Below are 14,130 nucleotides of genomic sequence, written 5' to 3'. Positions count from 1 at the left end.
GGTACTTATGCTGCTATGGCTATATGGATCTTTGTATGCAAACAACAATTTATTCATAGAAATACGCATTGCTGTATGCTACAAATATGGCTGCTCTAGGAAGGAAAAACCTCCCCTGGCATTGCTTGCAAAACCAACCAGTAGAGAAAATTGCAGGCCACATTGTTAATGTTTCCATGTATAAAAAGTCAACAATATTGGCTCACGCAAGTCAACACCACATAAATGCTCAAAGGCCAACACCGCTCTCTACTCCTTCCATTATCTTTGCTGTCTCATCTAACCTAAACCCTCGCAGCTAGTGCCTCCTACTCAAGAACCGAAACCGTTAAAGAATGCGATTCCTCCTATGCTATCTACAGGGTGGGCCCATAGCTTGAGTCAATACAACGCCACAGCCTCCCACTTTGCTGAAGTAATCTATTGCTTCAAAAATATGGCCACCACATTCCTGTGACAAGCCGCACTAGGCATGACAAAAAAGACTATAAAGAAGCATGCATCAAAAAAACACTTGCTGATGGCACCCACGTTCTGCTATTTCGAACCCCGCCAAACCATGTAACAATTTCAAAACATGCCAGTTCTCGATGAGTGGAATCAGCACAGTTCCAAGAAGGCCGGCTCAAATGCAAAGCCAGATTTAAGCTGTGACAGCCAACCAGTAACTGCATGTACAAATCAAAAGAACCGCTAGTCCAAGTGTTTGCATGTAAAAGATTTCACTACAACACTTGCGAGCTAGAAGTAGCTACCTAGTCATATCACAAACCATTCATTGAACCCACAAAACAAAAAGTTGCAAACACTACTGGGGTCATAAATTATCTTTCAGTGGTCCACCATGACTGCGGCAGCAAGGCGTTCCCAAACATCAGTAGTGCCCGCACACAATGATCTCGACTAACTGTTGGTGTTGGCTCATGACGACTCACTTTATGATCTAGGGTTTGTATTCAGCCATGCAAAGCAAGGCACCTAACAAACACCAGGTGCATTTGGCTCGAGAATAATGAATATTGAGTGCAACTGCTCGCAGACAGATTGTGTAGCCTTAGCAAGAGTTACAGGAGTTCTATGTACGACCATGACCTTTACACTTGGAAATTACAAATGCTCACAGGTCACACACTGTAGGTTGGTATGTTTCACCATGACACAACAATGCCTGGAATCCTCTCCGCACATATGCTGCTTCTTTCGCTTCTTTCTCTGTGCCAGTTACTGCCCGTTATGCAACTTTGTTGTAAGAGATTGAGCTGAACGAGGCATGTGGATCATGTCAGGAAGCCCTTTTCAGACCTAAAGAATCGACCTTTTGCACCATACTATGACAACAACCAACTCCCACTTTGAACAGAGACGAGAGAGAGCGACAATGCACAACAAACCACTCGAGCATCGTTCCTTGAAAAGAAGGCTCCAGTGTGACAGCTGAAGGTTCGACCGTTCTACACCATCTTGAAAGCAAACCAAATGAAAAGAATACACTCATGTTTTTTTTTACCTCAATACAGCCAAAAAAAAGTGAGAAATTTAATAACTGATTCATAACACACCTCTGTTGGCAAGCCAGAAAACAAAACTTCGCAGTGATCTGGAATTTCATCATTGTAGGCAATTGGGAACGTCTCGTTTTGTTGTAAAAGGGATATTTGAAATTAATGATTGTGCAATGGGTTTTCCGGGCAGAAAGTACAAAGCGCAGAACAGCGTTCACAGACAGTCAACGGTTCCAGCAGCACCAACCCGAAGCACGCGCTTGCCGAGAGCAGTCCCGCTGCCACATGGGCACTTCTTTGTCATTACAATTGTGACATAAAAACAAATTTATACTCAACACATGGAAGACATGCAAGAGCCCAAGCTTGAAGTGCAAGCCGGGTGAAAGTAGAAAAGACGAAGTAGCAGAACTACTTGCTGTGAGGAACCTGACTTCCATGCCGCTACCAAAGCAGCCACACAAATGTTTGCTCTGTGGAAAGGTGCACAAGCCCTGCGACTGCTCCACCTAAGGCCTAACTGTTGTACTTTACCAAATCTGGTAATTTTTCACATGCGTGTAAGCAAAGCAGCCAAGGCAGCAGCTCTTAAACAAATGAACTGAGCGCCATTAAGACCCTCAGCAGCAGGGTCAACAAGAGCTTTTCTGGTATTCGCCTCTGCAAGATCAATACAGCGTTCTTGAAAAATAGCATTTGAAATAGAACACTATAGCAAGAAATCCAGAACCTAGAAGTGGAAGAGTAGCAGTTTGTTAATGCAACAAGCTCGCAACTTAAAAGCTTCCGAAGCTGAGAAAAAATTCTAGTGTAAAGGGGTGTATTCGCAGTGAAGGTCTGCGGTCGTAGATCAGAGAGCGTCATGATGAGCACACTCTCAGGAGTCACTCAGGATCCCCAGCTGCACTTCGTCGACCTCTTCGTCCCGCCGCTTGAACTGCTGCTAGTCGTTCCCATTGCTCTAACATTTCTTTAGTTCCTGCACAAAAGTTGGGATACGGGTAGCATGAGCAAGTGCGCATTATAAACATGCTTTATTCAAAATGCATGGGACAGTGTTGAGGACTGTGCATTTCTTACCTATGTGAAGCTCTTCTGGATGAGCACCCGTCGTGCCTGCATTCCCGACAAGCTGTCGCTGACACCATCAACAGGTGGCAGGTGCTCTGGCCGCCTCGCTGCTGTCGTGCTGGTGCGAGCCGGTGGAGCGTCCTGGATGGGAGCGCTTTCAATAGGAGGCTGTGGCTCCTTCATCAAACATGCAAAGTTCTGCAGGGCTGCACACGCTGTGATGATCACTGCAGCTTGTTTCGGCTTGTGCTGGAGCCCCATATCCAGACAAGGGAAGAGGCGCTTCCAGACACCGAATGTCCTTTCGACCACATTCCGTGTCTTTATGTGGGCTTTTTGGCACCTGCACATATAAAGGAATACTGCGTTGATTTAATGCCACAGCACGAAAGTGTGGTCAAGCTTTGTCAACTTTGTCATGCACTGTCATTGAAAACATTAACTAACCTTCCTTGCGGTGAATTTGCACAGTGATTGCGTGGTAATATAGCGCCTAGAATGTAGTGCTACTCTTCATGGAGCATGGAGAACGAAGCTACCCTCTTCATGGAGTACAAAGCTACATTATAAAGCAGTACTAAAACAAAATGCTGGGCCTCGATCGCATATTCCGAAGAGACACATTTCGCTATGTGGGACGCCGTAGTGAAAGGCTCCGGAAATTTCTACCACCTGGGGTTCTTCAGCGTGCACCGAAGTCGCACAGTACACAGGCCTCCAGCATTTCGCCTCCATCGAAATGTGAACGCCGCGGCCGGGATCGAACCCGCGTCTTTCGGGCAAGTAATCTTGTGACTGTACGTTCGTAGCACCGCGGGGAAATAAATAAAATGACAGCACGTACACGACGCGAACGAATACGAATGAGCTGAACAGTGGTAACTGTTCAGAGAATTTCAATTTTCATTGCTCACCTGCACATTGATGGAGAAATAGCCTTTGCGGTTCCGGTAGACTTCCGAATCTGCACCACCCGGGCTGTTGATGCGGACATGCGCGCAATCTATGCAGCCGGTCACACCAGGGAATTCACCGATCTCATAAAAGTCCCGCATCAGCTTTTCAAACTGCGAGACAGCTGGAAACTGCACCAGCATCGGGCGCAGGTGCTTGGCAATCAGCAAGGTGACCTTGCCAACTGCGCGGCACAACGTCGGCTGCGAAATCCGCACCAGATCCCCGGTGACGGTTTGGAAAGTACCGGCCCCATAAAACCTCAAAGCCAGGAGTAGCTGCAGCATCGGAGGAACAGGCTGTCCCCTGTTGTCTGGACTTTCACGCAGGGGCAACACGGTGAGCAGCTCCCGCACGGCGTTCTTGGAGAACCGATAGCGGGCGAGGAACTGCTCGTCGTCGTAGGGCTCCATGGGGTTCCCTCGATCTCGTAACGCTGGCCGTGGAATCTTCGGCAACGAATGGCCTCAGAAAATACTACGTCCATGGCGTGGCAAGCGAACTCGAACGCAGCTACCCTCCGCGCGACGTCCGATCGGTAGATGGCCATGTTGGAAAATACAACGAAGTCAGCTTCAAGCAAGCTCCTCAGCCGACTTGAAGTTGGACCGCACTAGGATCGAGCCAAGCCGGTTGCAAGTCGCACTTCAAGCCGAGTTTGGTTTATGAAACACGATGGAGCTCACTTGAGACCGATGGAAGTTAAGTTCGAGCCAAGTTACATTTCTGCATTCGGGGGTTAGAGTCTTCTCGCGCTTTGTCGAAATTGACGGCAGCCGTGAAAATTTACATATTAGACCTCGCTGCAGCATTGGCCCAGCGCAGCACGTCTTCGTTTCTTTGCGTCCTAACTTGTATGCAGCACACCTTTGTTTGCTCGTTACTTCTGTTCTTTTCAGTCGTTTCCTGAATCCGTCCAAAGAACCGGGCTAGGTGGATGATTGTTCGCCGTCAATGGAACCACATGGCGATCGCACTGCATACAGCACGACTTTGGTACATGTGTTTTTTGAATAAAAAACATCAGATATCGAAGGTCATGGTCGTGTCTGCGGATTGCTTCGACAGCTGGGGCAAAACCATGGCGACCGCACACGCTGTGTTGTCGCTGCCAAGTGAAGAGGCACAAAACGACTGTCAACCTTAATAAAGGCCCTTCTCGGGGCCGCCTCAGTGTTTCCTGGCAGATCACGCGCTTTCCACTCTGTGCACGTGTTCTCCTCATTTCCAATTAAATAGGTCCTTCAAACCCTGCAGAAGGATTGAATTAGGAACTGCTAATATTAAGATGGTGCATGGTACTTGACAAACAATAGCGGCTACAATGACAAAGGTGAAGAAGTGCTGGAGTTACACGCAAATGAAAAAAAGTTGGGGGTACCCAGATAACAAGCTGAGATTGTTTTGGACAGGACTCCTAGTTAATTGCATTTGGAAGCGAAATACAAGGTTTCATTTTGCAATGTAGGCTTGCGTCTCTAGAATGAACAGAGGACGTTGCCTCACACTGCTTGGGCCTGTCGTTTGACCCCTCGTTGACCCCACGAAAAAAAAGGATGTCTCTGGGAAACTATTGGCGGAATCTTTCCCCCCGCTTCAGGAGGGGAGGGGGAGGGGAGTGATGGCCTCCCCTTTGTCGGGTTCGCCGCGCACAATGGACAAGGCGAGAAAGGAAGCGGGCAAAGCCGTCTTTCCGAAATTAACCGTGACTTGCAGGTGCCTATAGCTGTGTTTGGATTCCAGGGAAGTAGCAGCCGACCTCTGAATCCTCCTCGCCCATTCCCACGGGGCTCCGCGTGCCATGTCGCCATGGGCGGTGAAAAGAGCAGTGTGCAGAGTTTAAATGAAACAAGTATGAAGCTATACAATGAAGCCAATTACAGACTTCTGTGCAACAGCTAGAGGAATTTCAAGAGCATGCTGTGTGATGCTATAGTTATCTCAGTCAAAATAACGCAGTCAACTATTATTTCGTATTTTTTTGACCCAGCAGACATAAAATGTCTGAAGATGAATGTGTACCAAACACAACGATGCATCAGTTGTGAAGCCTGAAAAAAGTTGTACCAACATATAAATGCCCATGTCGTGATAATCAGGAATACCGAAGAATTAAGGAAAATAAATATTGTTTTTTTTTCTTCGGGCTCGCACACAGGCTACAAAAATCTTTATACGTAGCAATTTAAATGACTCTGTAGGAAGCTTTTTGGCTAAAAAGTACAGTATGGCAGAAAGGAGTCTTTAGGAAATGCACTGTGTAGAAATAGCCATACCAACTGACCATTTGCGGAAAAGTTTCTGCGCATGCGTGGTGAAGGCGCAGGCAGCGCCCTCTATGGGCGGTTTGGTTTTTGGTTGGAAAACATGAGCCAGCCGTGCATTCCTGCGCTGTAGTGCGACGACTGATGTGAGCTGCAACTTCCACGTAACTGACATGTAACTGCAACGCGATTTATCTAAGCTAACCACGTGTTTTGCAACAGCGAGACTTGTACGTAATAAAGGCCGCGACGACATACAAGGCGCAAAAGACGAACCCGTTGATGGGGCCAGTAATGCGCACATCCAGCACGTTTCGAAACGGGTGTTGCTGCTTTATTTCGAGCTTACTGCCGAGTACACACTGCTCGGTCGTTCTAGAAGAGTTTTGCCACCGACGCAGGAAAACCGAATGATATATACTAGTATGAACATTCACCATTAATGCTACAATGTGCTTCCTGAACAGCGGGAGCACGGCCGAGCGCAGCCTCGCGTATATCCGCGCATTATAACGCTCCCCCGGCCCTTTAGCACGCAAAGCAACGCTCTGCCGTATCAGCACAAGTCGGGATTGAGATAGTACAACGGGTCCTTTAATAATCAGCTAAGTGCGCCCTGAGGCGAAAGGTGTTGTGTTAAGTTGGCAGAAACTCCGGCCCTATCAAGGAAGCGCATACGTAAACGTCTGTGCGCATTAGGAAAGTGCATCCCATTATACTGTCACACTCGCCCGCGCATAGGCGCACATTCACGCACATTTTCACTTTGTCATTCGGCGCTCCGTTGAGGTAGCAGAGTGCAGGTATTGCCACACATGGTCGTTTTTCAGGCTACAGCGCGCAAACTCTTCGCCCCACCCCGTTTATAAAAACGGAAATGGGATGTTTTCCTCTTCCATCATACTCTTTCGTTAGCTGACACACGCTTCCGGCAAATAAACAACACTAAAACAACAAAACAAGTGCACGAGAGCTGCTGAACGCTGCCTTGCGCATGCTTGCTCGAGAGCCCCTTTCCAACCAAAGGTACCGGCGGAGCTTCTCTGTTTGCCCGACAGGCGGCGCTCGCTTTTCCGCAAATGGTCAATTACATGTGATCGTTCGATAAACGTAACAAATACCGTGAAAAGAAGCTGCAGACCGCTCTGCAATCACTGGACTGCGACTGTCTATGTACTGCATGACAGTGCGTGGATAGCAGAGCAGTTAACCAACAAAAAGATGCGTGTTCATATTGTTTACCACACATAAACATCAATAAAACAGGATGCTATGTGTAACTTTTTGACATGTTCCTTCTTGGCAGCCTCTAAAAATGTTTCCGCATAAATGAGCTAGCTTGTTTTGGAGCAATATAACCACGGGACTGCTGCAACTTGCCACATTTTCAAATTGTGTGAAAATCATTGCATGTGAGGGTCACAACCATATCCTGTTTCTTGAAGGTCCCGTTGCTTTGTTGGCAATGCTTGGACAACCATTGTGCTGTTCAAGATAGCATGCGACGCAGACAACCGCTGAGCTCGAGGTGCAGAGTAACCGCCCCGTTTATTGGGCGCTTGCGCTCTTATATCAGCAACCCGGCTGGCCGGCTTACACAGCATGGTTACCAGTCTTGAGGACCCTGGTTGCCAAATCCGATACATCTTTCTTCCTCTAAAAACAGAAAAACAAACGAGCAGAATACAACAGCAGATAGATTCAAGCAATTTGCTGAAAGTCCTTTTGATATGCGAGGCGGGTGGGCTGTTTCCTTAGGGCTCATTCACACTTGAGAGTCGCAGAGTTCGCACGACCAGCAGTCGGCTGCGACTGCACGATGTTCACACTAGAAAGGCGACTACGCGGGTCGCCTTCCCGTTTCGTTCTCGTTCCAAACGAGAACCATCGGGAATGACGTCGTTCGCGCTCTTTTTCTGACTGCTGCTGGTTGGCGCCAGACCCTCGATCGCTCGTGCTTGTCTGTTGTGCTGTGCCTGTACTTGTATAATATGTATTACGGCGACCTGAGTGAAGAGGAAGACGTCGTCGCCGTTCTGATGTGCTCTGCGGCCGCGCGAGCTTTTGTCTCCCTGTCTCCGATCGCGGGAAGTGGCCGGGCACGCAAGTCGCCTGCTACCGCAGCTTCGGGCGCACGACGAGGAGTACTACAGAGAGTAAGTTTTCGTTTCTGTGTTCGTAGCACAAGGCAGAACTTTGCAATCTTTTTTCTTCAATCCTTTTTTCTCATTTGCGCTTTGCAGCTTTCTCCGGATGCCGCCCCGGACATTTGACACACTCCTGGATCTGGTACGAAGTTCTATAACTGTAGAGGACACCAGGTTCAGGAGTGCGATTCCGGCGGCTGACTTTTTGGTCATAACAATTAGGTAACTCGCGTTGCTAGAAAAATGGTAAACTCTATTTGCATGTACTGCATATATACAGCATTTTAGTTCTGACCATGTCATACCAGAATGCTTGCTGAATTGATCTGTTTCATGAGTTCATGCCGCATAGTAGTGAGCATTGTTTTCATTATAAATAATCAAGGATGAATAGTTCATCTGTGGTGTGTAAATCAATTTCATAGTTAAGCGAATATCTACACTGTTCAACCTTTTCATGTCATTGCTTCGGCAGGTTCCTGGCCACGAGTCAAAGCCTAAGGGAGCTATCGTTTAACTTTTTGGTAGGAAGGTCTACTGCATGCTCCCTTGTGGCAACAGTCTGCCAGACATTGTGGGATGTGCTGAAGCCACTTAATCTGAGGCATCCACAGGCAGCAGATGAGTGGTTAAAGGTAAGCTTCGTTATTTTAATTATGCTATTGCTGCTGTGCTCTGCAGGCACAGAACAATGAATAAGTGACCAACGCAATTCAGTTTGATACATGGATGTATAGCTGTTAAAATTTATTCTGCAGGTTGCGACAGACTTTGAAGAGAAGTGGCAGATGCCGCACTGTGTTAGTGCCATCGATGGGAAGCACGTGCTTATAGAATGCCCCGCAAACTCGGGAAGCGCCGATAATAATTACAAAGGGTCATTCAGCAAGTCATTGCTTGCTGTCTGTGATGCGCACTACAGGTACGGCCCTCTATTATGCGACAATCTTGGCACGTTTAATTTATCTTTGACACATACAGCGCAAAAAGGCGAGATGAAGAAGGAACAGACACACACGAGTACCGACTAACGAATAATTGTGTTTAATGCGTGAGCGTATAAATACACAGACCAATAGATGCATGGAAATGGGGAGAAAGCGGAAGCAGCAGTGCCAACAGCAAAAACACTAGGCTCGTCATCATGACTTAAGAAATGGCAACTCGTGGCGGGACGATCATATTAAAGGTTCAGTTCAACGACACCTTAATAATAAGACCCACCACAGGCTTGCATGATTGCGGACTATCAGACAGCGGTGAACAAAACACATGATCAATCTCGATGCCATGCATAGGGCGCCATTTCGTTTAAGCACTTTGGGTCTCAATCCATGCATAAAATTATTGACCACTACACATTCTCAGCAGCTGCATCATGGTGTGACCTTTAAAACGTAACTTACAGGTCCAATCCAAAAGAGCAGTTGTCAGAAACACATTCATTGCTAGTCTATCTGCACTGAATTTCAAACTACTTTCTATACAGGTTTCTCTACGTTGAAATGGGGCATTCTGGCAGTGGCTCCGACGGTGGAATTTTCGCCTCCTCAACCCTTCAGGAAAAGATAGCTGGAGGCGAATAGGGTTTTCCCGCAGCAAGGGCTGCCGGCAGCGAGGGGCCACTGCCATACTTCTTCGCCGGAGACGAGGCCTTCCCGCTGAAAGAGTGTATGATGAAGCCTTGTCCAAGACGAGGTAGTGGTCCACATATGAAGTTTCACTTTACTTAAAACGAAAAGAGCTATATCACTGGCATGATCAAGCAGTGAAGTGTGAATCTGTCATAATCCAAATTCTCCATATTTTTTTTCCTCTCCAAATGTTACATACCTGATTTCATCAATGTCATATGTTACCATTTCAAGAAGGCTGTAATATAGGCCAGTTTAAAGCATGCTGACAGTTTTGTGTTGAATGCCACAAATTCATCAGCCCAGCCTTTGCAACTTCACCTTTCCATCTAACTATGAGGTTTGTGGTTCATTTCTGTAAACCAGTGACTACGCTGTTAACAACCGTACCGAAATCGCATTCCAAAAATGCTGCCCCAGGTGTGCCGTAGCAGGAGTACTGGAAAATAACAAAACATGTGTAGTGGAACTTTTATATAAATAGTAGCGCGAGCCTCAGTATTCTTCACACTTGAAACTTTTCAGATTCACCGAAGGCCCTAAGGTCATGATTTCTATGCATCAAATTAGACCATTTGGTCTTACAGTGCATTGCTTATGACCTAGAAGTGTATGAAAATGTTCGCAGTACTTTATCTCTCATGTTCTTGTCTTCAGCCCTGCATGAAACTGCGCTGCAGGCAAACTATGAGCGCCGCATCTTCAATTATCGGCTCAGCCGGGCACGGCGCATGTTAGAAAACGCGCTTGGCATCCTGGCGCAGTGGTGGAGGATTCTGCGGCGACCCTTTAAGGCGAAAGCCATTAAGATCAATATATATGTTGGTGCATGCCTAGTGCTGCACAACTATCTCCTTAAAGAGTGCGCAGAATCCTCCTCAATGTACTGCCCGCCAGGCTCTGCCGACGCTGAAGATTGGGAGGGGCGCCTCTCTCCTGGAAGCTGGAGGGATGACTCATGCTTAGCCTTCAAGGCTCAATGACTCACAGGCTGCAACGCAACACGGTACGAGGTTTGTTATAGTATAGACAGTTGTACCAAGCCTTGTACTATACGCGTTATAGGCGTCACCAAAACAGGAGCACACTTGTCAGTGTGCTACCGTAGGCGTCCGGCATTGGCAATCATAGTTGTTCAACTTACTAAACCTCATGTAATTTGTTTTGATTTTTTTATACAGAAAACTTGAAGGGAAAAATAGCCCAGCAAACTAGAGGGTTCTGAAGAACCCACTTTTAGAAGCCCAAGTTTAATGGTACACATCATAGGCTCGCAATATTTTGACACTGTGTGACATGCGGCACTGGAGTTGGTTTATGGAGATTATGAAATATAACTTCAGTGCAATTTCTTCCAAGGCATGCCAAACAAGTGCATGACAAGCTGACGCACCACTTTGTGACGGAAGTTGCAGTGCCATGGCAAAATGCAATGGTCACTGGTGATCACAAGAAACTGAAGGTGGGTTGAATAATGGTGTATTTTATTTTATACAGTAAATGCTTGCAAGATAATGTTTTGCTTAATAAAAACTATGTACTGTCTGTAACAAAAGTTTACAGTCCTCGGCGCCGTTGCTTCGAATGGCGCAGCGGACTGAAAACTTTTGCAACAGACTGTACATTTACATGAGCACGGAAGATATGGGCTTCTTTCACAAGAACAATACATGCAGTGAGATTACCTATAAGTGAAGCACAAGTAACACGAGAAGTGATTGGTTGAGGATAAAGATTGCACATGTATTTATGCAAGTAAAAAGCCATTTGTAATTTTTATCAGTTCCATATTTTTTTAAATATCACATAATCTCACTTATCATAAAAAAATGAACAGGAGCATGAACAGGAACGCTGAAATGTGTTATTCTTCCCCCCTCAGTGTAATGCCTTGAAATAGGCGCTGTGAGTAATAAATAGATACTAGGCACTTCAGTATAGCTATGTGGGCTATTTAAGCGCAACAACCATTTGTACTTTTCAGGGCAGTCACGTCGCCACAGTCGCTCAGTGGTTATGGTTCCAGACTGTTCACCCAAAATATGCATGTTTGATCCATGTCTCCACTATGACGTCTCTCATAGGCCGAGTTTCTTTGGGACGTCAAACGCCTGACACCTCGACTGTGATACCTCAACAATTCTAGAGCCAACCTTACACAAAGCACGACTGCTTTGAGGATGTATGAGGTGTCATTTCCCAAAGTGACTCGGGCTTTGAGGGACGGGGATCAAAAAATATCACAGTTCAGTCATATCATGTAAGACAGCGCTAAAAACGGGAACTTCTGCGGTTGAATACAATAAAATCTGAATTAAGATGTGTTGATTTGAGTATTATAAATTAGAGTACAATGTAACGCATAAAAAGGAACCTAGAAAATGACTCAGTAGATATTGCACGCTCATTTGTAGAAAACATTTGTACTACCTCGATGCAAAGAAAGGCGAACAACCCGGCGCCAACACGCTCCGCCGTTTCAATTTCTTTTCACCGCGCTTTTACTTCGGTGATAAGAAAAAGACCCTACACTCATCCATGAGTCATTCTAGGACGACTCTACTGTCTTTTTCATACCGCCCAGGTAAAAGCGCGATGAAAATAAATTCCAACAGCGGGGCGTGTTGGCGCCAGGTTGTTCGAATCTCAATCGATGCAGTGCCATGAAAAATAAAGCACACCACCACTATTTACAATTGACTTTTAGTCTGCAGCTGCACGTCATATGTCATCATTTCAATATTATGCATGAGGTCTTCGGCCACGTGGCGTGGCAGGCGTCGCAGGCGGGAGTCTAAAAGCATGCAGAAAAGTCCAATGTCATCTTTTTGTTGCTTTTCTCGCTGCTTCCGAATTTTTGTCAGGTGGCTAGCACACGCCTGCATGACGTTTTCGTCACCTGCGTTCCTGTAGACCAAGCATTTCAGGGTAGTGGAAACTGGTGAGTCAGTTCACGAAACAGCACTGAAGGAAATCTTGAGCAAAAGAGACTAGACAAGGGAGAGCAACAGACAAAGCACAGTCTCACAATGAACCTTGCTGCAAACGTCTTAAACTTTAACAAAAACATGTACACTCTTAGTAATGGACAGGTTATAAACTCACCCAGGGTTTTCCGCTTTTTTTTCTGCGACATCCGTGGCCTACAATGCAACACAGTTTTCTGCATTATACGAAAGAACTTGTCTTGGTACGCCTGTTTTACTAACTTCTGCCAGAAAATGCACACATACCGTTTTGCAGGTGGCAGCTGAACAGGATCTTGCTCATGCACGTCGAGAATGTATCGGCAAAACGAGTATGATTAGGGAACTTTTCCTGCACGTGTAATTTACAGCGAAACACAACATACTGCAAAGTAGGTGGCTTACAGGAGTGAAAATCTACCAGAGTATTTCAATTTTTCCTTACTCTCTTGTTCCCAGGTGTCCCCCTCAACATCGCTGCCAGACGCCTGAGGCAGTGGTTCCACAAGCCCTTGGATTGCCTGCGTGGAGCTGCAATGCCAGAGATCGAGTATTAATATGCAGCAACATGATAACAGTTTATGCAAAGGCACCATAGATTTTTTTTTCCTAATTCCTGATTGTGGAGGTTTATGCTTCAAGAGTAACTGCAATAGGATTTGCTTATTTCAAACATTGTTCCCTAAAACCCTCTGTTCTTGTTTTCACTAATGGCAGCAGCTTATACAAGACCAATTTCAAAAGACCGCTTTTAAAGTTCAGCTCCTGCTGAACTTTTGGGCCTAAGCTAGCTAGCATTTCCTTCAACCGCTCAATCATCAGTCCTTTTATCATCTTTATTTCAAGGCTGCCTTGGCAGGCCCATACCGTGCGGCATACGTCTGAAGTTATGCCTAAAAAGACTCCTGTTGGTCACTAACCTTTCACCAGCCTCGTCAACAGTATATGCGAAGCTGAAAAGAAAATATCGTACATATTTATTACAGATTAACCAGAATGGACTTTCTGAATGACCAAATGCAGTTGCTTGCGAAATTTGTTTGCAGAAAACTATATGTTCTTTTAGTTGCCTATTGTTTCTCACCTTGTGTCATCATCCTCTGTACTGCAAAGGACACTGGAAAAACAAATTATGTAGTTCAGCTTTTTATGGTCCACTGTCATGAGAACAAATATAGCTGCTTGATTATATGCACAGATTTGAGGACAACTGGCCACTGGTCATCACACCGAGGCAGAGAGTAGAATAGGGTGACTTGACATTAATGACTCCCATAGCAGAAAAAAATCCTAGAAATTCAACTCGAAGTGCAGGCTGCGGTGAAGCACCCATCAGTGCCATTATGGATTCAAAGTGAGGGCCATTTTATAGTAGGGATATCTGCCACCCCATCTCTACTCTTTTGTTTATTTTTTATTTCTTGTTTTTTCATGAAAGGCTGTGCATTCAGCTTGTTTTGTCTGACTGTGCTCAAAGTGTTCCTACTTCGAAGTAGTGACCTCTTTTGCTTCTCTCCAGAACATGGCGCTTCATGGCGATCCTGATGTGTCTGCATGCTCAGCGTATGCACATTTTGCGTTGGCGCCGAAGT

The 14,130-nt window shown here is 46.0% G+C and overlaps 1 protein-coding gene and 1 long non-coding RNA gene across 2 annotated transcripts in view; both read left to right on the top strand.

Annotated features, from left to right (window-relative positions):
* The window catches only part of LOC144098873 (uncharacterized), a 240,719-nt gene extending 236,263 nt beyond the window's left edge, over positions 1-4,456 (top strand). The window contains exon 3 of the long non-coding RNA XR_013307260.1: positions 4,427-4,456. This is a non-coding gene — a long non-coding RNA (uncharacterized LOC144098873). The remainder of the gene's footprint in view (positions 1-4,426) is intronic.
* Positions 4,457-5,181: 725 nt separating this feature from the next.
* Positions 5,182-13,030, top strand: LOC144120465 (uncharacterized). Its single transcript, XM_077652891.1, has 5 exons — positions 5,182-5,190; positions 7,853-7,947; positions 8,035-8,160; positions 10,932-11,034; positions 12,998-13,030. Exons 1-5 carry the CDS (start codon positions 5,182-5,184, stop codon positions 13,028-13,030), a joined length of 366 nt encoding a protein of 121 aa, XP_077509017.1.
* The last annotated feature ends 1,100 nt before the right edge of the window (positions 13,031-14,130 follow it).

The sequence above is a fragment of the Amblyomma americanum genome, chromosome 1 (assembly GCF_052857255.1).
Source record: "Amblyomma americanum isolate KBUSLIRL-KWMA chromosome 1, ASM5285725v1, whole genome shotgun sequence".
Lineage (NCBI taxonomy): Eukaryota > Metazoa > Arthropoda > Arachnida > Ixodida > Ixodidae > Amblyomma > Amblyomma americanum.
This window is presented reverse-complemented; position numbering and strand designations above follow the sequence as displayed.